The sequence below is a fragment of the Microcebus murinus genome, chromosome 7, assembly GCF_040939455.1.
Source record: "Microcebus murinus isolate Inina chromosome 7, M.murinus_Inina_mat1.0, whole genome shotgun sequence".
NCBI classification, from domain to species: Eukaryota; Metazoa; Chordata; class Mammalia; order Primates; family Cheirogaleidae; genus Microcebus; species Microcebus murinus.
In genome coordinates this window covers 52,054,338-52,078,073 of record NC_134110.1, presented here as the reverse complement: position 1 = coordinate 52,078,073, position 23,736 = coordinate 52,054,338, and the positions used below count along the sequence as shown (strand labels likewise).

At 33.4% G+C, this 23,736-nt stretch overlaps 1 protein-coding gene across 5 annotated transcripts in view; it reads right to left on the bottom strand.

The window, feature by feature from the left end:
• Positions 1 to 23,736, bottom strand: part of CSMD3 (CUB and Sushi multiple domains 3) — a 1,101,621-nt gene that overhangs the window by 199,775 nt on the left and 878,110 nt on the right. For all 5 annotated transcript variants that reach the window (XM_076005068.1, XM_012781857.3, XM_076005066.1 and 2 more), the window contains one exon: positions 11,023 to 11,139. In XM_076005068.1, the coding sequence (XP_075861183.1) occupies positions 11,023 to 11,139 (117 nt within the window). The remainder of the gene's footprint in view (positions 1 to 11,022; positions 11,140 to 23,736) is intronic.

The window sequence follows — 23,736 nt, the reverse complement described above, 5'->3', positions numbered from 1 at the left end:
CTTTGCTATTTATTTTGGTATTTTAGTATATAACACAGTCTCAGTGAATTTGGAAAATATTCCAGTTATACATCTGTTTTTGAGTTTCCCCTTCTCAGCAAAAGCAGCTAGGTTAAAATATTAAGAATTTACATAAAGTGTAAGATAATACTATCTAAATCCTTCTTAACTCAGAGACTAGAACAGCACTACTACAGTGTGTAATGTGCACCATATGTTTGTATACCAACCTCAAAATAAGCACTGTCAATTCTTTAACCTATTTGAAATATAGCTTATTGAGTTTTAAAATAAATAAATTATTTCAAAATGCAAATGCAAACTGTTTTGTTTGGTCTAAAGCAGATAAATTAAATCATATGAGTCACCAAAACAGAAAAAAGTAAACATCTGTATTTTAATTGTAATCAGCACTGGATTGCAGTGTTAAACAATTAGAGATCATTATACCATCCTGAAACATCAGTGGGAGAGTGTCAAAAATGATGACTATTCCATGTTTACAAAAGACTCTGCCTGTGGCATGCTGTGTGCTTTTGTGAATCATTTATCTTCTAGCTTTAATCTTTCATGGTATGAAATATTACAAATGTGATTCTGCATGACAGAATAATGAAATACTAAAAAAGGCTGTATGTAATGACTTCTCCATAAAAAGTTTTCCAGAAAAAGTAATGCATATATATAGGGAACTGTAGAGTTTTTTCTTTTTTTCTTTTCATTCTTTCAAGTGTTTCCCTATATCAACTTCTTAAGAGGAAAACTAACAATTTTATATGAAACATTGCAGAAAATGTTTAGCCCCTGTATATGAATATTCAGGTTCATTCAATGAATTATTTTGTTTCTATATATCTACCAATGGGGGAATAGAGTGGAAAATTAATTTTCTAGTATTTGCAGTGAATTGAAAAATGTGAAGTGCCCTTGGAGGTATTTATGGTACTTTAATGATAGCAGCAAGAAAGGTAAAAATGACCATTAAGGATATTCTGATGCATTGTAAAAGAGAAAAGAAGAAAAAGAAAACAAAAAAGAAGAGATCAACATACCATTGTTATATAATTTATCTCACTTTTACATAAACATAAAAGATTCAGAATTAGGTTAAATTTATAGTTATCTTTGAAATTTACTGAAATGACACAAATCCATGTACCTATGAGCAGACAACTGAATTTCAGAAAGGTTAGTGGTACTTTCCTGCACATTACTTCTCTAGCTTCCAGTAGTATAATCTTTAAATTTAAAAGTAGATTTCACATACTTTTGAACTGGGCAGGTCCTCAGAACCAAGGTTTTCATTTTATACATCAAGGAAATGAGGATCAGAAAGCTCAAATAACTTGTTTAAAGTCACATGGTCAAGTAGAGGCAGATAAAGGATTACAATCCAGATCTTTGGACTCCCAGTTCACCTTATTTTCTGCTATCCCACAATAACTGTTTTATCTTCAGTTTACTACTGTTACCATCATTGACTTTATGATTTTGAACCTTACTTCAAAATAATCTTCAGCCATCTGACGGAACTGGTAGTAAACAGTATGATCAAACAACTGCTGTACTTACTGCCTTGGTAAAATGAAGCAAAAAAGAAAGGCAAACATAAATGGGAATAAAACTAATATGTTGAAACATCATAACCACTGTTTTAAAAAAATTTTGTAAAATGTCTAGTGTCGTGTTCCAGTACCATGTTTTCCAAAGTTTTCTTCTGAGTTATTAAGCACAATTTATTTTCTATTACTGCCTTAAAATAGGAGAACTGTAAAACATTAGCATTGACATTTATCACACCATACATGTGAATAGACACTCATCACATCATCATGTGAACCTGATAGATCATTTGACAAGTTTCTTGCAAGTTAAAAGGAAATAATTTTGTTTAAAGTAAAAAGAGAATATAATAGAAAGATGACATATGTATATATGATATGTGATACATGTACATAAATTACAGCTTATATTATAGGGTCTGAAATCATTTTTTTAAGATTCTATTTTTTATGTTTGTTTTAATTTAATTTTATTCTTTAGAGGCAGGATCTAACTCTGTTGCCCAGGCTGGAGGGTGGTGGTACAAACACAGACCACTGCATCCTCTAACTCCTGGGCTCAAGCAATCCTCCTGCCTTAGCCTCCAGAATAGCTGGACTACAGGTGCACACCACCAGACCTGGCTTGAAATCATTTTTAATGTTTGACTGCTGATGGCTTTCAAGTCCCACCACTCTCCTTTCCCCTTCTGCTCCATATCTAGGCAAGCTGATTAGAAAACCTGAGTGCTTCTTTGACACCAGTGGGAAGTTTAAAACATGCAAGTGGTGACAAGACATGAAGGAACACTCATCCCACTACAACTTCATAACCACAATAAAATTCTAAAGCCAATCTCCTTTCCCTGCTTTCTCATGCCTTTTTGGACCTGTTTGGCAGTTTCCCTGCCTCTTCCCAGAAAGCCTCATTACGGGAGTAACAAAGCTTGTCATGTTATCAGTATCAAAACCCAAACCAAACTATCCAAAGTCCGTAGTTTACATTAGAGTTCACTCTTGGTGTTGTACATTCTATAGGTTGGGAAAAATGCATAATGACATATATATACCATTATAGTATCATACACAGTAGTTTCATTGCCCTAAAAATCCTCTGTGCTACCAACTTATCCCTCCCTCCCTGGCAACCACTGATTGTTTTACGTTTTAAAAAGTGTTGTCATTTGTCTTGAAAAAAAAGAAAAACCCAAACCAATAACGAGTGATATGCGCACCATCTGAGGGATGGTCATGCTGGAGACTCAGACTTGTGGGGGGAGGGGGGGAAGGGCATTTATTGAAACCTTAAAATCTGTACCCCCATAATATGCCGAAAAAAAAAAAACCCAAACCAAGTGTAGGGAGACCATAACAATGCAGTGAGGAGGGTGTCTCGATGATTACAGCCACAAGAGGTCTTTCTTCTCTTGTTTTGGCTTAGTAACTGGGTCTGCTACCTTCTGGAAAACTTGCACTTTGAGCTATATACTGCTTTGTGCTACATTAACTGAGTTCTTGTGAATCTCTAACAATAAATTTAATCAATCTACATCAGAAGTTTTAATAATCAGCATTTAGAACCAGGAGTTGGGTCCTCATTAAGGTAAACATGGGTTGTGTGTTATAACCAGGACTTATCTGTGTGATTTATATTGAATCATACATTTCAATTCCAGCATAAACTGTGACTAATGCTAGGTTCAGAGAAATTACTCTTATCTTGTAACTGTTGGTTATGAGTGTCCACCAGGCACTGGTTCCTCTTCTAGGGAAAATGATTATACCCTGTGCAATATGTGGGCTCATTGGGTGGCTGATTGTGGGAAAGAGCTGTTTCTGTGTAGTGTACTTAGGTGTAAATTCCTAAAAGTAGATGACTCTCTAAGACCCTATAAATGACTTTGCTAATCCTGCCACCCAGGCCTTTGTATTACAAAGATTCTGATCCTTGGGCTTATAGAGGAAATCATTTCTGGCACTTATATGGCACAACTACAGTATTAATTCAAACTCAAATTAAACCTATGGTTCTTAAACCCTATAAAGCAACCATTGTCATGTGGGAAGCCTCTAACTCTGATGTTACTCACGTGAGACAATTCAGAGGAAGAAACTTATAAATATGAGCAAGGTAAAGAGACCTCCTCTCCTGTGAATATATACAGTAACTGCCAAAACCAAAACCACCAGCACAGCAAAAAACTAGAAACAGGGTGAATAAATAGAAAGTTGAAAGAGAAGTTCACAATCTGACCCAGCTGGAAATCCAAAATTTACACAAGAATATACAAGGCAAAAATATAGTACTACATCTCTGCTTGGGTTTTTTTGTGCCTGTACACATGGGTTCTAAATTAACTTTAACATCTAATGAGATGCACCAACTTGCAAACCTTTGTGGCTTTAATCAATACAGAGGATCAAATTATACTTATTCCTGGGGATCCCCCTAAATTTGAACAAGGCACACCCTACAACCTGAAGGAGTTATGAGATAGAAAATAGTGAACAAAGAAATATATCTCATCTTAATCATTCAAATTATTGCCTTTCCTAAATATCCCATAGTGGTTATGAAGGCTTTGACCAAAAAGGAAATAAAATTAAAGTAAGTCTTTGGCACTTATAATAGCCTTAACAAATTAGACTTAACCTCATGGACTTGTACTCTCAGTTAAAATTTAGTTAATATGACCCAATGTAAAAAAATAACCTTCAAAGATTGGAACCCATTGCAGAAGACTTATTTAGAAAAAAGGTGATATCCCCACCATTTCTCCATTTAATAGCCTGATTTGGCTATTCTTAAGCCGGAAAAATTAATGACACTTCATGGTGGATTATTGCAACCTTCATTCTGTGGTCTCACACATTAAGCGTCCCATAATCCATACTTCTGAAATTACTGACTCCATCCAATGATCAGATGTGAAATATTTTGCTATTGTTTTATTGTTTTGAATCGTATATTCCATTTAGTTCCTATTTCAACAGCCTCTTTTTACCTTCAATAGGATACAATGCTTTTTGCCTTCAGCTTCAAAGGGACATTTTTATCTGGCTACCTATGGTGTCTTCAATCGTCTTTGAAATGCAGGCAAGAGTAGATCCTGTTTAATCAAATGATCAAACCATGCCTAATTACAAAAATTATACCCAAAGAATTAAATAATATAATCATAAATGCATTTGATAATCACATTTCCCTTCTCTAAAATGATAGGCTCAAAAATTAAGGGTTTCCTTTCTTATGGGCACAAAAATAACATACTCATTTCTGTTTATTGATATTAAAACAACTACCAGTTTTTTTTAAAAAAAGACCTTCCTTTTCTTTCCAATTGCTCCAAATCAAACAAGTAATTACAAATAGTAAATGCAAACGTTGAATAAACACACATTTTGCAAACATTATTTGCCATTGTTAGAAAAATTCAATATTTAGAAAAGAGTAACCATTGATTTTGATGCAAATGTACCGTTAAAATATAAAGTGTCATAAACTTTAAATATAAAAAAGCTTTTATTGATCTTAAGTGTTTATTCCTTTATAAAAATTTTGTACCAGGAAAACTAAAATGCCAATAAAGTGATTTACTGACCTAATGAACATACAAAAAGAATCTTAAAATAATTTGTCCCTAAAATATGGGGGAAAATTAATGACAATAAATTGTTGAATTAAGTATAAGGATAGATAATGACAACATAAATTATGAAAATGATGCTGAATAAAATAGATTATTTTAAAAATTATAGACATAAGATCAATAGATAAAGGATCAAAAGATCCTAAGATCAAAATGATCAAATATATGTGTGAGTTTTAAAGGAGGATATATATAGCAAAAAAAATTCTATAATTTTTAACATAAAGATGAGAATAGTTAACTTTACATATGTAAGTTAAAACTATATTAGCACATATTATAAAGTCCAGATACCTATCACAAAAACATATAGATGTACATTTAGAGATAGTATGATATGTGCATCTTAGTTTCAATCTATTGTTTTTGCCTTTTCCTTCTAAATTCTGAGACCTAAATTTTCAGATTACTTTTCACAACCTAATAGCTTATGTAGAAATCTGAAAGATGTGATATTGCCAAAACAAACTGCACTTAGTAACCACTATGCAATTACCAAAGTCTATCAGCCCAAAATAAAATACTAAATGTAATGACTATAATAAAAATTAACGAGATAGTTGTTAATTATCAGTGTTTTTAATATCACACTATGGTAAAGAATAAAATTTTAAAAAAACTATAATCCCATATTGTGGGATATAGTTCCCTGTCATAGGGAAAGGTGTTTCTAGATTGACAGGAAGAAGAAGAGGGCAATGGGAGCTGGGAAAGATAGTGGCTGTGAATAAGAAACAAACAAAAAATATGTGAAGGTAGAAAAGAAGTTCAAAGTGGTTACAGCTACTTAAAAAAAATAACCTCTCCTACAGCAATAAACAAAACTCTGTGGCACTGGTAAAGGGCAGACTGGATTGACAATAACTTCAGGTGATTTAAGGATTCATAAATTTGATACTCAGGCAACCAAGAGATCACCAATAACAAAAGAGTTGAAAGGGTAGATTAAACTGGGCAAATAAAAGAAGGTTTTTATGCTTGTTTACAATATTCCACATGTGAGAACTAAGTTTTGAAAAGAATGAGCTATATAAACTAACAAACATGTGGGTCTTCTAGGAGATGGAACTATCTGGGAGGCCAAACACAAAATTAAATCACCATACATAATCCGGATATCCCAAGATGTTTTACATGTTGGAATTCTCCAAAAAATCTGAATGTCAGTTTATACTTTATACTCTACACAGCTAATATTTGGTGCATGCCTTATATAGCAATGTATATTAAAATTTATATTAATTTATAATAAAATTTTCTACATAAAATTGTGGTAATATAGTTTATCCTCTATAGTGGACTGTACAGTGTCTGCCAAAATTCATGTTCACCCAGACGCTTAGAATGTCACCATATTTGGAAACAGGGTCTTTGTAGATGTAATTAATTAAGGATCAAGATGAGATTGTACTGGATTAGTGTGGGCCCTGTATCCAATAACTGGTGTCATTATAAGAAGAAGAGAGGACAAAGAGACACACAGAAACAGACAGATAGGCAGGGAAAAAGATCTTGTGAAGATGGAGTCAGAGACCAGAGTGATTCAGAATGATGTAGCATAAGCCCAGTAACCTCAAGGACTTCTGGTGGGCACCAGAAACTGGAAGAAGCAAGGAAGGATCCTTCCCTAGAGCCTGCAGAGGGAGCATATTGACACCTTGATTTCAGGCATCTAGCCTCCAGAACTGTGAGAGAATAAATTTCTGTTGTTTTAAACCACCAAGTGTGTGGTAATTTGTATGGCAACCTTAGGACACTAATATATTCTCTTTTACAGATAATTCTTAAAAAGCAAGGAGACAGTGACTTAGGGAAGATAAGGGTGGGGGGAATGGGAATAGATGATAATTCCAACAGGCAATATTCTATGTGAAACTAATTCGGATATTGCGCTATTAATTGTGTATCATTTTTTTCTGAATTATTAAGAAGACCTCCTTCTGTTTTTTAAATTCCATCTCCTCCAGTTGCCACAAGGATCTTTCTTTACCAAATGATCCATCTCAAATCTTCAATTTTGCCTTCTCTACTGTGTCTCTTTGGGCTTTAAAATAAATATTCCAGTATCTTTTATCCCAAAAGAAAACAAACAAAAACAAACATTATCTCTGATTTGTACCTTGCTTTGGCCGCAATCCTATCTATTTCCATTTCTTCTCAGCTAGGATTATTGAAATAGAAAATGTATTTCCCAATTTTACTAATTTCTTGCTCCCTGCAATTTGATTTAAACCCCTGTACTCTAGTTATAAGTACGTATTAACAAAAAACTTTCCCTCTGACAATATCAATAGTTCTCTTAAACAGCAGTTCTCTAAAGCATTTTATCTACACTAAATTTAAAATAGAACAAAATCTATTTTCCAAGGTTTTAGAACTTAAAGATAATGCATAAAGACTTAGTCAACTAAACCACAAGAAAGAATAACTGGTGGTTAAGAATTAAAAAATGAAGAGAAATTAAGATATATTTTTTTAATAAACTAGAGTTTTTTAAATCCTAAAAGCCAAATGAAATAGTTTAAAAATGTAGAAGAAAGAGAATAAAATATTAATAAATGCTATTAATTGATGCAGAATTGTGTTTTTTTAAGGATTAAAAAACAACTGGACTCTGCAAGCTAAAGATTGCAAAAACTGATTCTAATGTCTGAAGCTCAAATGAAATCCAATGATGCTCATGAAAATATTATGAACTAACAATTCTCTTATATAGAGAAACTGAAAGATGGGAATTGACTGACAAGCAAAATAGTATTCACTCAATGAATCAGTAGACTCATATTACATACGTATTTACCTTACATGATTTTAATTCTACACCAGACAAAAATAAAGAAATAAAGTAATTTAATATCGCATGACTTATAAGAAACACAACTGGCTCATTTGGAATTATCTGAAGAAACTGTCATCTGTTTTTACTTTGGAGGAAAAATGTCCCCGTTAGACTTATTCAGAAATAATATTATGTATGCAAAATCTTGTAGATAGTCTTCCATGGCTGGTTTAATTTATTTGTATGGGTAATGTCAATTTTATGTGACTTTCTCTTTATATAATGACTTCAGAACTTTAACCTCTATGGAAAATGCAATCCGAATGAATGAACTGAGTGTATTTGACAGATAGTGTTCTAAATGATTTAAAAGTCAAGTTCCCAAGACTGTCTGCATATAAAAGATATAGAAGAAGGAATGATTACAATTTGGAATAAATGACAAGAAAAGAGAAAAACATGAGATATGTGATGAAGTAATACTGAAAAGTAAAAAAAATTGCTCAATGTGACAACAGAAGGAAATTATGACAAAGTGAGAATGAGAGGAAGCAGAAGCAAAATAGGAATTTATTTGTAGAGACCTAGTCACTATTTCATGATCATCTCACATCAAAGAGATAAAAGTTGGGAAATGAAGAAGTCAATAGGCAGTATTTATTTAATTCCAATACCCTACTCTCAGAAAATTATAAGGAATCATTAAATGATTGGATAACCACTGAAGATGTGAAATGTAAAATATTTGTTTTCATGCTTTAACTAAATAATACAAATAGTTGTTTTATTTTAGCCATGCTATTTTTAAGACCCTAATCCAATCCAATAATCCAGGTCATTTTATCATTTTGGGAGGAGTGGGAGATGTTTTTATGAATGTGAACAACAAGAAGGATATTGTGTGTATGTGCACCTGTGTGTGACCTACTATGTGTTATTATGACAATCACTTACATACTTACATTTATATTTAACTTATAAAATAATCTTATGAGGTAGATATTTATAAAAGTTACTTTAGAGATGAGAAAAAGGCTGATGATGTTACTTGTCCAGTGGAAAAAAAGCAAGTAAATTGTTGAGTTGGATCTGAACTCAGAAACCTGACTTTGAACCTGGCAAGCTTTAACCCACTGATATTGAGCATGAACATACCTTATATATAATCTCATTTCTCAAAACAACTCTGCTATGTAGACATAATGATTCTCAATTTACCAATAAAGAGACTGAGTCCCAAAGAGATTATATAACTTGTCCAAAGATAGATAGTTAAGATGTGATAGGGCTGAAATTAGAATCCAAGTGTTTAAATTTATTTATAATTTGAAATAAAGAACGATGCAACATTTATAAAATAAAATCAGTTTCCTTACTAAGAAATCAAAGTAAACTTATTCTTACCAACAATCAAAATCAAGAATTGTTAGAAAAGTAAATAAATAAGAACCCTTAGTTTTATAAACCAACTTTTATTGGCCTACTATAGCATTATGTTTTTGCATGAAGATGATTAAATTCAATTTACATTAACCCTGCCAAAATAAATATTCCATTATTTAGGGATATTTTAATTTACTTTTTATTTTCATCAGTCTGTAGGCTACAGTAAAATATCTTCAGGGTGAACAGTATGTCTGTGTCAGGAAATACAATGGCTAATTTTCCTCTTTCTCATTCTTTTGGCCACATGGCATCTCAAGAATAAAGAACTCAGAGAGCCAGGCAGTTTTCTGGACAATTACTGTTAGGATTCTGTCAGCAACTATGTAACATTTTTGGCATCTGGGGAACATAAACCTCTCTAGCAAAGGGAGAACTTAAAAAAGTAAAAAATAAACACAATTAGGTGAATGATGTTTTTCTTTCCAAACTGTCACTTTCTTCACTATCAAAGAGCTCAACTTTGATTCAACCAATCAATATACTAGGGGAAAGAAATACAGAAGACTAAAGAAACAGACACCTTGCTAATGCTGGCATCATCACTTTATTTTAATGTTAAAAGGTTTAGCACGTCACTTCTGATGACAATGCTCTCAAGTAAGTTGGGGATCTTGAACCTGTTTCAGAGGGGAGAAAAGGAGGATATATAGGTAGTATCTGGTTATAAGAAATTGGACTGGAAGCATCAGCTTATTTTATATATAGGTGGTAGAAATGTTGAATCAAGATGTTATTCAACAATCTCAAATGATAAAATCCATGTCCTTCTGCTGAAATATTGAGTCATTCAGACCCAGACGTTCATTACAGCTATAAGAATTCCATGTAATGCAATGCTATAAATCTAAATTGTAGAAGTCTATGAACTTTCACCCTTCCTCTCATACTTTACTGTTCACTAAATTTCCCTTGCCTATCCATCCATGAACAGAGCTTAATCTGGGTTAAATCCAGCTGGATCTCAGATCCAAAACCTTTAGAAGCCAGATAAGTGACTTCTAAGACTTGTGATCAGGGAGATGTGAAGGCAGCAAAGGACACATTGTCTTCTTAGTGCCAATGCAGAACAGATTGTCAGGTTGACAAGATGAGCTGAAATGTCCCTTGCTATCTTTTTATATTCAATGCTGTCTCCAAAACTAGATGCTCAAAACCAAAATCTCTTCTTTCTGGAAGTGTGTTAATAAACAATACAACTGATATGACTGTTTTATAAATACTGTTGTTATTATTGTAATAGTTATAAATTTGACTTTATGCATATTTTGCACAGCACACTTGGCTTTATGCTCTGGTAATTTCTCATTTTATATAATTCCAATATGAAGGCACTTGCAAGGTTACTGGATGTACTTATTTTTAAAAATTAAAAACAATCCTGTTTTCATTTTTATATTGTTGTTCACCTGTGTACTTGACTGTAAATTCAGATTGAGTAAAATGGCCTCTAAATTTCATTATTACAAACCTACCATCTAAAAAGGATTGCAGAGTAAATTACTTTATGGATAGTAGATATTTTCATTAAAAAATTTCAAATAGCATATAGTGAAAAATAAAGCATGCCTGGAATAAAATACTACATAATGAGATGAATCTTACTTACCAAACTCTTTGGGAACTGCTATAGAATAAAAACAATTATGTCCCACACTGTAATTTTTTGGATAGTTTGGTGATAGAACAGTGCCTTCTGAACCTGTTGAACGACTTCCACAGGGTGCTAGGAAATAAAAATGACAAAAATACAATTTTTAGAAAAAAATGTACAAATTCATACTATGATTATCTTCCTATATAAAAATTTATGACTAGTGGATTTTAAGGTGTATAATTTATTTGCATCTTTTAACAAAATCTTCCAGTGTTAAACATTTTAGAAATAAAAAAATTGTGCACATACAAAACTTTTTAAATATTCAAGCTTACTGTTCTCAGAAACAAAGTATATAATACAATAATGTTATAATGGTGTTATCTCTAAAGGTAATAATGGTGGCCTTGCTTTCAATTATGATAGGAGTGTGAAATTAATCATCTCTTTTATTATGATGAAAAATTACATATGCAAGTGGGAAATTGTTTTACTTGCTGCCAGGCTTTGAAATTCTACTCAAATTCAATCCTATTGTGCTGCTATAAAATTAAATATATCTATATGTGGGACATGGAGGGTTGTACATTCACCCACCCATCTAAGTACTCTATTTTCTCACCAGTCTTTGTCTGCTTATATAATTTTTCTTGAAATCAGAGATGTTACTGATGATGCCTTGAGGCCTCAGGCCCAAATGTGGTATGTTCATAAAGAGGATGAGAGTGAAACATTGTTTCTGGTAAATTTGTAGATGGGGTTTACATTATTCACAAGATAGGGGACACATTAGGATTCACAGCTCTGGAACCCAGAAAGAGTCCAGAGCTTCTAATGGAGATTTAGGTATTGAAATCATAAACATGATAGTTGATATTCCTTAAGCCAATAAGATCACTTAGAAAAGTATGTAGAATGTGAAAAGATGGGCAAAGATGAGGTTCTGGGAGACACCAAAGGTTCAGGATTAGGTAAAGATAGGTGGTTATGGAGAAATGAGTCTCTTGAGAGTCAAGGGAGAAGAGGTTCAATGAAAAGAAAGTGTTTAAAGGCTTAAATGTTGCAAACTGGTTAATAAATGAAAAAAGAGTCTGGGTTAACTTGGCAATCCGGGGTTTAAGGGAATGGGGTTCTTCTTCCCCAGGGTTATGGTTTGAATGAGGAGGGATTTTTCCTAAATATGCCAGTCCCCTGCCCCTGCCCCTTGGACCCCTTGGCAGCGAAATTTTTCTGCTTGGTGATCTCTGGACAAGAACTTCTTCTACCTTTTTTCCAGCTGGGAGCTTTCTGCCTACAGAGCTCACTTACTCATCTGCCTTTAGACACTGTAAGTTTTTCAGGGCACCTTCCAAGGGCAGGGCTGTAGCTATTGCGAGCAGCTAGTAGGAAGCCCATTGTTTACTGCTCCTCATCTTTTATCAGCATTAAAGCTGACGGTTTGATTTCCTTCAGCCTGTTTCTTCATCAGCTTTGAACTTGTGCAGGAAGGACAGGGCATAATTTACTATTCTCCTCAAATACCAAAAAGGAGGTTTTGGTGTTATTAACACTGCAGTTTCAACTAGAGCAGCTCTGTGTAAGTTATAGCCAGAAGGTCAAATCCAGCCCATGGGCCAACAAGGCTTTTACATTTTTAAAGAGTTACAAAGAAAACAAAAACTACGGAATATGCCACATATATATTATGTGGTCAGTAAAGCCCAAAATATCATTTATTCCTTTACAGCAGCAGTCCAACCTTTTTGGCACTGGGGACCAGTTTCATAGAAGATAATTTTTCTGTGGACTGGGGCATGGGATGGTTTCAGGATAATTCAGTCGCATTACATTTATTATGCTCTTTATTTCTATTATGATTACATTGTCATTTGCCACTCACTGATAGGGTTTTGATATGAGTCTGCAAGAAACTGATTTATTATGGTCTCTGCACAATCAAACCTCTCTACTAATGATATGTATTTGCAGCCACTCCCCAGTGCTAGCATCACCATCTCAGCTCCAGCTCGATCAGGCATTAGATTCTCATAAGGAAGGTAAAACCTAGATCCCTCGCATGCTCAGCTTACAGTAGGGTTTGTGCTCCTGTGAGAGTCTAATGCTGCTGCTTATTTGACAGGAGGTGGAGTTCAGGCAGTGATTCAAGTGATGGGGAGCAGCTGTAAATACAGATGAAGTTTCCCTCTGCTCACCTCCTGCTGTGCAGCCCAGTTCCTAACAAGCCAGGGACTGGGTACTGTTCCATGGCCCCAGGAGTTGGAGACAACAGCTTTATAGAAAAAGTTTGCCAAACCCTGAACTAGAGTAGAGGGGGGAGGTTAGATTGTAGTTGGATAAAGAGTAAGTGGTATTTAAAGAAGTAGGAAAGTGATGAAAATCTTGACTATAAATGGCAGGGGACTGTAGAGAGTAGTTGGAGGGAGATGAAAGCTGAATACATGTTTTTGTTGATTTAATGGGGAGGGAGAAATCATTACAAAGGGAAAATCAGGAGCATTGACTTAGAGATTAAGATCAAGAACAAAAGTGGAGTGATTACCTTTAGACATCAGTAGTGACACTGACTCTGACTTGAGAAAAGGGAGAAGGAGACTGAAGGAGACTAGATATAGATAGGTCTAGGTTTTATATTGGGAATTTATTAGAGTCAATGTCTGATTTTCCTTTTAAAGAGTATATACTGGATGTAGTAATGTGTTAGGTACCTCGGGAGAAGGCAAGACAGTTTGAAAAAGTCAAAACTTTTGATGGATTCCTGACCAAATTTTAAAAATATACCAATATTTAAACACACACACACACACACACATACACACACACGGCACACAGTATGTTATATTGAGTGGCTAATGAATGCTCTGACTTTTTCCTCTTTAATGTTCTATAAAAGAGTAATAAACAGTTAGAATTAAACACACTAAAATTAGAACTCTCTAGAAACAACAACAAATTGACAGTGATGATAATAACCCTAGGTGCATCACTCTCATCACTCATTATTGTTTGAGATTAGAGTTGTCAGGTGTATTCTTATTTCAGCACTGATAACTTTATTCAACTGATAATGCTACTGATGAGAGAATCATTCAAGAATTAGTAGTAGGTTTTACATTAATTTTCTTTCTGATTTTAAGGTGCTCCAAAATTAAAATAACAATACTTTGAATGAACATGACAGAAACTCTTATTTTTATATTTGGAAGGTATGAATAAAAATGAGAGCTTCTAACTCAAGTTCAGTTTTATGAATTAGTCATGAAAATTCTGCTATCCCATATTAACATGTGTCTGACAGCCTCAATTTGTTTCATATATTTGATTTTGCATAATGGACATTTAGGACAGATTTTGTTGAAAACCTTATTTGTAAGTATGAAGCTTTCTTTTTTAACCATGAATATATATGAATCTGCAGTTTAATTACATGTCCTTACAGTAACTAATACTATGTTAGATTCTGTTATTTGTACTGATAGCCATAATTTTATGTTTCTTCTGATTGGTGCCTACAGCATGGCCTAATTTATAAGTCAATAATGCAGAATATTATAGTAACTGACAATATTTATACAATATGCTATTAATATAAATAAGGGAAATTATAGTCTGTGATATAAATCTGTTTTATGTTTATAAAATACGAATGGAATAAAGACTAAGTCAGGCTAACTTTAGTGATTCTCCTAATACTGGTCTCCAGAAGCTTTTCATATTCTTTCTTTCTGTTTTAATGTCATCTTATTGGCTAGTAGAGAAGGTGGCACTCTTTATCACTTTAGCTCTTAACAATAGGTAGAAGATAAAAGCAAGCCATGACTGAATTCTATGCCTATTTTTGCTATTTGACATCTGCCATAAACACCTGTGTGCCTTTTGTCAAACTGGCTATTGTGTCTGTAAACAGTCTATATCCATCCTAATATAGTAAACATAAGAATTCAGTTATTTCTGATTATAACATATATGGTACATAAATTTATGTTTTTAATAGCATGCTAGTAGAACATATGATTGTGAGAAGACATGGTTCTATGATTAAATGTGGGAAATACATGAGTGAAAGAAACAAGGTTCTATAGAACTTGAGACTTTAGTGAGGTTTGAGGAGATAATGCCCTTTCTCACAAACATTTGATCATGGCAAACTCTTTTTCCATGTAACATTTCATAGGACCAGAGTTCCTAAGAACATAGTTGTAAAAGGTCAAATCGATGATTCTAAAATGTGTTACCATTTTGGCAATAATTCTAATGTTTATGTAATTGATGGCAATTAATTATGATTTTGTAGCACTAAAGAACTGTGTTTTAGTATATGTATGCCTATGGAGCCAAGTTATGTTAAAAGTTTTAAATGTCAGACTTAGCCTACTTATAAAATGCCATTTTCCTTGACTTCCTTTCCCTGACTCGTGAGGTCCAATACAGCATTGATTTATTGATTATACTCTTATGTATTAGTAGTTTATCTGTATTACTAGCTTATCTGCTTCTCTCTATCTTCTCTGCTTCTATAACTGGCACAATCCAAGCTCCCAACAGTTTTTATATGGGTTTTTCCAATAGATTCCCAGCTTTACTCATCACCACAGCTTATAACACTGCAAGAGATTTTCCTAACACACATCTTACTATGTTTCTCCCTTCTTCCTAGGACAGTGTCTATACACAGTAGGTTTTCTATAAATGACTGTTTAATGATTAAATGAATTATGCTTGCAAGACTAAGCTACTATAGAATGGTGTTCCAAATTTAGCACATTATACAAACATTTCATTTGGTTGAAATTACCCCAGAAAAATTACTTAATTTAAGTATAGAATCCACATGTGTCCTCTATTAGTAAATCCATATAAACCTGCATTTTTTTCTTTCTGTGATTGAAATTTTTGCTTTTTCTTCGTGTGATTACAGAATCACTGCTGCTTTACATTGAGGGGCAACACTATGTGAGAGATATATATCTCTAAACATTAGAAATTTATTCAATGGTAAGATGTTTATATTAATTATATGAGATCTATATGGATATTGAGTTCCTTTGAGGAAATAACAAACTCATGCATACCAGTTCATAGTAGCAAATCCATGCTAACATTTTATCAATCTGGGGCATACTCACACATAGTGAGTAAAATCACCCACATTATTCAATTTATTATTATTTTTCTTATTCTCTCTTTTTCTATTTATTTACTTTTTAAAAATTCTCTTTTGGCTAAATTTGTATGATTTGGTTTGGATTAGTAAAGTGTGTCGATGATCCAACTATACTACATATATGCTTGTTTTACCCTGACATTATATACACAATGATGCAGTAGACACATGCAGTATTTACAGAGAAATCAGAGCATGAGACTGCAGGTTTTAATGTTTCCAGCCATCCAATGAAAAGGACTTTCCACCTATGGTTTGAGTGGGGGTATGTGTGTGGGCTGAAGGAGGACTAAAGAGTAAGAACAATGAGAGGTACCTTACCACTGAGTGATTTAGAAGAATCTAAAACTATGTGGAAGAGATACTACGCGAATGAACACGAAATGTTCAAGTATCTTAGAGACATTATAATACATGTAACATAGCCTTAAGCTATTTGCAATTTCACATCTGCCTTTTCACTTGTGTAATGTATAATTTATTATCAAATATACTCAATAATGAAATTATATAATGTATAAATTATTCACAGAAAGCAAGTTAGGTACTTTTAAAAGTAATGACTTCTTGCAGGTCACAAAAGAGCAATGTGGTATATTAAATCAATAATTTACTAGATGTGGCCTGTGACTCCTTCAGTTTGAAAGAACTGCTGTACCCTACAAAATTGCTGGTATATTTCTAGTAAATTACTTATACCTTGATATAGCCTGATTGAATGTCACAAATCATAAATCTTAGTATAGACTGTGTTTGAAAGCTATATCTCCCATGGAGCATTTTTTTTTAAGAGAAGGCCTTTTCTAACCCTTAAACTCTGTGATATGAATTTGAATGAAGAGAGCTATTATTCCCAGTATTGACTTTAAGATTTAAATGACTATTGTTTCTTTTTCTCTTTTGTTAAAAACTTCAGTTTTTGTGAAAATATCTAACTATCCTGCCATTCCTTTCATGTTCCTGTTCATATTTCCTATATAAGCATAAGTACTTCATTTTGTTTATCTGCCTTAGATGAGAAGCCTCCAATAATGCTCCATTTCTCATGAATTGTGTTAAATATCTTAATCCTTTTTAATAGCAAATAAATAGTAATTTCCTCTCAGTGTGATAATCAGTGGGTTGTAAACCATTTTAACAACTCAATAAATCAACTTAGTTGGCTATGAGCTTCATATCTGTTACCTCACTGATTGCCTAGATTCATCTGATTTTGCTGGCTAGGAAGGTATCATTTTCATTCCTTAGTGCTCTGTGAGCTGTGTGCTCCATCAGACAGTGTGATTTTCAAGAAAGAAACTCATTCTATGGCAAAGGCCTGTGAATAGCTCTATTTCTTGGATAGACTGTCCATGTTACCATAATATACAAATTGTACTAATAATAATAATTTCGAGGGTGTGGAAAGTTAATCTATGAGTGACTCAGGTCACTCATTTTTTACCCTCTTTTAAAATAATTGAGATATCATTCACATACATAAAATTCACCCTTTAAAAGTATACAATTGAGTGGTTTTTAGCAGATTCACAACTTATATAATAACACCACTATCTAATTTTAGGACATTTTCTTCACACCCAAAAGAATACCAGTACTCATTAGCAGTCACTCCCTGTTGCCATCACCCCAAGTCCCTGGAGATAAATAATCAATGATTTTGTAGGAAACTGTGTATGGGAAGACAATTTCTTTCAATTATTTGAATGGAATTATTGGCAATTTTAGAAACTTAAATCCATCACTTAACTGGTGTCTTATTTCTCTCTGAGTCACTGCTTTTTATTAATTAAAATCCTTTATTATTTATAAAATTACTTACAGAAACTAATATGTTAATATAAAAATGATTTTAGAAGGGGAAAAACCCTCTGTAATAATTTATTAAATCCTACTAAATCTCCTCACAAATGTTGCTTTCTCAGGAATGTGTTTCCTGACTTCCAGATTTGTTCAGAAGTTCCCATTGTGCAGCACTTCATCAATTACTTTCAGGACAATAATTACAATTTGTAATTGTGTATTTATATGTATGGCTCTTTGATTAATGTCTATATTCCTTTCTTGATTACAAGATCTATTAAGTCAAAGTTTCCATGTCTTTTTTGCATACCATGTGTACCTCTAGAGTTTAGCATACTGTTTGTTTATATAAAAGTCTTTCTATAAATATGTGTTATATTAGGAAAAATAACAACCATTAATTATTAATATCTTGCTTTTGACTAACTACATAGAATATAAAACTCAGAGATTTTTAAAGCCCTTTGGGTAGGATAGCAGAACACAATATAAAACCTAATATTCTGAAATCAGAAATGTTTAGGTTTCAATTTCAGCTTCACTATTTACTGACTGAGTAGCTTTGGAAGAGAGGGAGATATAAACTAGGATTGAAACAGGAAGTATCTATTAGATCTGGTTTATAGTGTGGGTTTAGGTAAAATGAATTAAGGAACTGTCCTGACCTACTCCAGAATCTTTTGTTGGTGATATAATGAGGCTTCCATAAGGCTTAGGAAAATGAACTAATCTTATTAATCCCAGGAAGGTACAAAGCTTAGAAGAAACTGCAGGAGCAACTTTAGGGTCTTTAAGTGACCCTACACTAGGCCTTGTTGCCCTCGTGGTTTTGATTTCCTTCTCTTAATTTTCCCTAAGGATCAAGAGCAAAGTACTCCATCCTAAAGGAAGAGAAAGCTACAACTTCAATTCAGCTATTTCTCAAGGGTTGGGGTCACTGCCTGGCAGTTGAAGATCAGTATGATTGTGGTCCTCTATTTCTTTGTATTCTTTATCCTTTAGGAGTCCAGTGGGGAAACAAGAGGCAATGCTACTAGAAAAGGGGAGGAGAATATGGCCCATCTTCTCCTTTTTCTTAGAATTCAGGGGCTCTTTTCCTTTTCCTTATATACTTTACTTCCATGAATTTGCATGGGGAAGAAAAATGTCCATATTTTCTCTAGACCCTAACTGACTTTTTTTTCTAACTGAATTTTAGTCTTTCCTTTAATTACACATATAGGCAAGATAACCACAGTAATATTACAAATAACCAGAACTTTCTCACCAATTGAAATTACAGATATTTTTATATTACTTTAATTTTTACAGATACCTCCAAATATTGTTTATGCTCTTCAATACTGAAAATTTTAGTAGTTATTAGATCTGTGGCTAGAACTTCTAATTTAATGAATTAAGAAGCATATATATCCTTACATTACAAATGTTTTTCCAAATATAGTTTTTATATACTATCAATATAATAACTATCTTTAAATATCATTGAGTTTCCCTTTCAAGCCTATGTGCTTTGTTTTAATTTATGCACTTAAAAAGATGATTCTAAAAAGAGGGCCATAGGCTTGATCAGAGTGCAAAAAGGTTAAAAACTCCTATTCTAATTAGATTACTCCCAAACCATCATTCCTTCTCTCTGTCATTCTCTGTTTATTCTTTCCCTCAAGAGAGTCTGTCTCAGAGATGGCCTAACAAGAACTGGAAAATATCACTTGCATTGTAGGACCCTTTCTTTCTTGTCCTTTAGTTCCTTTCCTAACAGGATAATTCAGTTCTTCCATGAATTAGAAAAGTACCAAAACTCAGGTTTGGAACTTGGGGAGAAATATTCAGTCTTAGAGTTGGCTTAAGCTTAAGGCTATTTAGAACTACAGCCTAAATATGGTTCAGCCTTAGTCACTTACTCTCCCATGTGATTCAGTCTAATTCACTAGATTTGTGTTTTGAGATTAGGGACCAAATTCTCTGTTGCACAGAGAGCTCTAATTTGTCATCTTTTAAGCATACATCTCCCTTAGGAATCTTGGAGTGGATGGTTTGCTGGTTGAAGTGTAAGTATAAAATGACAAAATTTTCTTTCTATAACAAAGAGGAGAGAAGGAGCAAACTACTCCCTCCCTTTATAGCGTATCCTTGAAAATGGTAGGTGTAACCTTTTGATTTTATAGTGTAAGGTCACTACTAGCCTTCTGACCATTAGGACTGCAAACATACACTTCTGAAATTAGTCAAAAGTTCTCACATGAGGTATATCAAAGACAAGGTACATCATTTTTTCTATCAAGGATATGGGACATTTTAATTGTTCTTTCTTTTACTTTACTGTATAAATTTGTGGGACATTCTATCTAGTCTTTGTAGTGTCTTTCGTAGACTGCTTGCAATGTGCACTGCATTCTAGATGCACTTATTCAATGATAAAACTATTTTCTTTCTTTTCTAGGATTTGTACGATGAACTCAGTTGGTAGGATTTTTATTTCTCCAAAAGAAATAAAGATTTGGCTAACCTTAGATATCTTTTGCTATTACCTTAAGGCCATTTTAATTACTACCATTCCTTAATATCATTTGAATCTTGCCATGACTTTTAACAGTTACTATTACATACTTTACTTTATTCTGAAAGTAGAGAATCACTGGGTTGATTCAACTTTCTTTATAAATAATTTTGTTTGTCTTCAAAAACGGAAAATGTATTATGTTTGGGGTCTGAATTAAATATAGACTATGTGGTAGTGGAGAATAGGAGCCTCCTAGACAATGAGAGTCCATGTGACTCCCCATATGGAGACCTGGCTTAAATATGAGCCCAAGTCAATGATCACAAGAAAATACAGGTTGAGCATCCCTCATATGAAATACAAAATCTGAAATGCTCCAAAATCTAAAACTTTTTGAGTGCTGAAATGATACTCTAAGGTCATGCTCAAAGGAAATGCTCATTGGAGTATTCTGGATTTCAGATTTTCAGATTAGGAATGCTCAATCAATATACATGATGAAAATATTGCAATATCCTGAAAAATGTCTGAAATTCAAAACACTTCTAGTGCCAAGCATTTCGGATTAGGGATACTCAACTTGTCTGTTCTGAATTATAGGCATCAATTTGCAAATTGCTTCTTACATGGGTTGCTGTACATAGTATGCTCCAAAATCCATAGCCGCAGGGATTTATTTATAACAGTGTTAATAACTTTCTAGACTAGCATGCAGGAGTTCAACTGGAGAGATAATGTATGTAAGAGTGCCTGAAAAAGAGCAGATGCTCAATAACATTAGTATCCTGTCTTGCTTCCTTTTAAATAATACTTCTTTTTCTTTTGAAACAATACTTTTCCCCCTTCATATGAAAATGAAACATGTTTTGGTTTTATCCCAATGCTACTTTAACTTTTTCAATACAAAATATATTACACTCCTCTATGGAACACAATTTCAACACAATCTGTGTATTTTATCTATGAACACAATTCCTATGTGTTGCTGATAAAAGGCAGATATTTGATGGTACTCAGAAATAATTTATTACTAGGCCTTTGTTATGAATCTTTCATCTACATGTTTTAATTATAGCACATATTTAAATGATATCAAATGCTCAATAGCTCACTATATTAAACTAGATAATCTCTATATGCATAATGGAATGAGACTCTAGATTTGTTTTATATCTCAAAAGAATTTTGCAAACCTCAAGGACATTTTAAATAAGGATCTTAGCCCAAGGCAAGTCAGGCCATTTAAACAGAAGCTCTGAAATAAAAGTTATTTATTTCTTTATATACCCAAATAATATGATTCCACTAAAAGTAGGTCATATGAGGTTACTAATTTGAGAAAATTCCAAAGTTGGAAAGCTATAATTATGAAATGGACTTTTAATTTTTTTTAGTTTGTTTGTTTCAAAGCTTTCTTTCCAGTTGATAGGGTAAGAGGGCTCTCCTTTTAAAAGCTTTTATCATTCCACATATATTTGGAAATTAGACAGACAGTGGTACTAAATGACTGGTGGATGTCTAATCTTACCATGTTTGCATTCACGCACTTTGGACAGACATAGAGGTCATCAGTCTTTGAGTTACTTAATTTTTTTTCATAATCCAGAATTTATATTAGCATGAATGAAATGAAGGTATTGAAAATACCGTTGCAGAGTTTCAAAAGAATGAAGTCAGCACTAGCTAAGTATATTCATTAAGGCCTTTGTATTCTCTCTAAGTTATATTTTAGATGAAATGCAAAAAATACATTTCAGATTGACAATTGTATCAGTTTTTTTGTAGGAATTTATCTCCTCTTAATACTCATGCTTAGCCTGGATGATGATTTCCTAAATAACTGAATAACTCTCAATCTCACCACTTATTCTTGGTGTCTTGCATCCATTTGTAAAACATTTAACCAACTAAAATATTCTAGGCACACTTAGGCTTTAGGGATATAAGAATTTTAATAAAAATCCTTTGCAGAATTAAACAGCCTACCTATAGGACAGTAATTAAGATCATGAATCCACAAAAACACACTAGACCAAGTGTGACTTCAAACAAGTAACTGAGCCCTCTCTCTGTATCTTGGTTTATTCATCTGTAAAATGAGAATATTAAAAGTATCCCACTTCATGCAGTTATGGTGACATAAAAATATGTTAAAAAACTCCAAACTGCTCAATATAGGTAAACTGTTATCTTTCATCAGTCCTACTCCCTATAGTCTTGCCCTATTGAACTACTTGAAATTGTACCAGCATTCTGTTTACACTTGCTTCAGCATGTTTACATATGCTGAACCCTAGCTGTGAAGCACACCATCCTTTCATGGCCTCTGGCTCACCTAGTTCCTTCTTATTTATACTTTTAAGATTCAGTTCATGTATCACTTTAATAAGGAAGCCTTCCCTGATCTCTCTATAACTGGGTCAGATGCATCCCCACGCTGTGTTCACAGTACTGTTTTTATTTCTAGCAATAGGCCTTACCTGTCTATATCTCATCAAATTATAAACTCTCTAAGGGTAAGGGCCATGTTGAATTCATGTTTTTATTCCTAATATTAGTGCAGGACAAGGCATACTGGTACTGTTAAATGCCTGGAAAAAGTAATGAATAAATTATATGATCTTTTCTTTGGAATAATTGATGAGCTAGCAGTTCTTTAACAAACTAAATGTGTTTATTCTCAGGGTCTTATAATATAGTTGCCTATCAATTGAATGCTCACTGTCTGCTATCATGATGAAAAAGATCAAAACATTGCATTGGTACTATGACCAGTATGCTTGAATTTAATGATTTACCTTTCAAAGTTCTAAGGCCCTAAAAGTACCTGGGGCTTTACATACATCAGAGAAATCTTTACCAAGGATATATAACTACAATTTTAGATACAGATATCGATTCCATCTTGGGAGTTCTGAGAAGCAGGGGGAAGGAAAATAGGAATGTTTTTATAATAACAAAACAAGTGATTAGATGCCTAAAAGAAGTGAGAAAGCCAGCCAGCCAGAGAGCTAGGGTAAGTGTATACCAGGCTGAGCGAACAGCAAGTGCAAAAGCTATGAGGCAGAAGTGTGATCAGTGCTTTGAAGAAATATCAAGAAGGCCAATGTCACTCAAAGTGTGGTAGAGAGAGAAAACTGTAAAAAGGTCAGGGTGAATATGGGCGGAGAAGTAGAGCTTAATATTACAAGAACTTTTATTCTGATTTGGAAAGCAATTGGTGGATTTTGAGTAAATTCATGATATAATCTGAATGAAG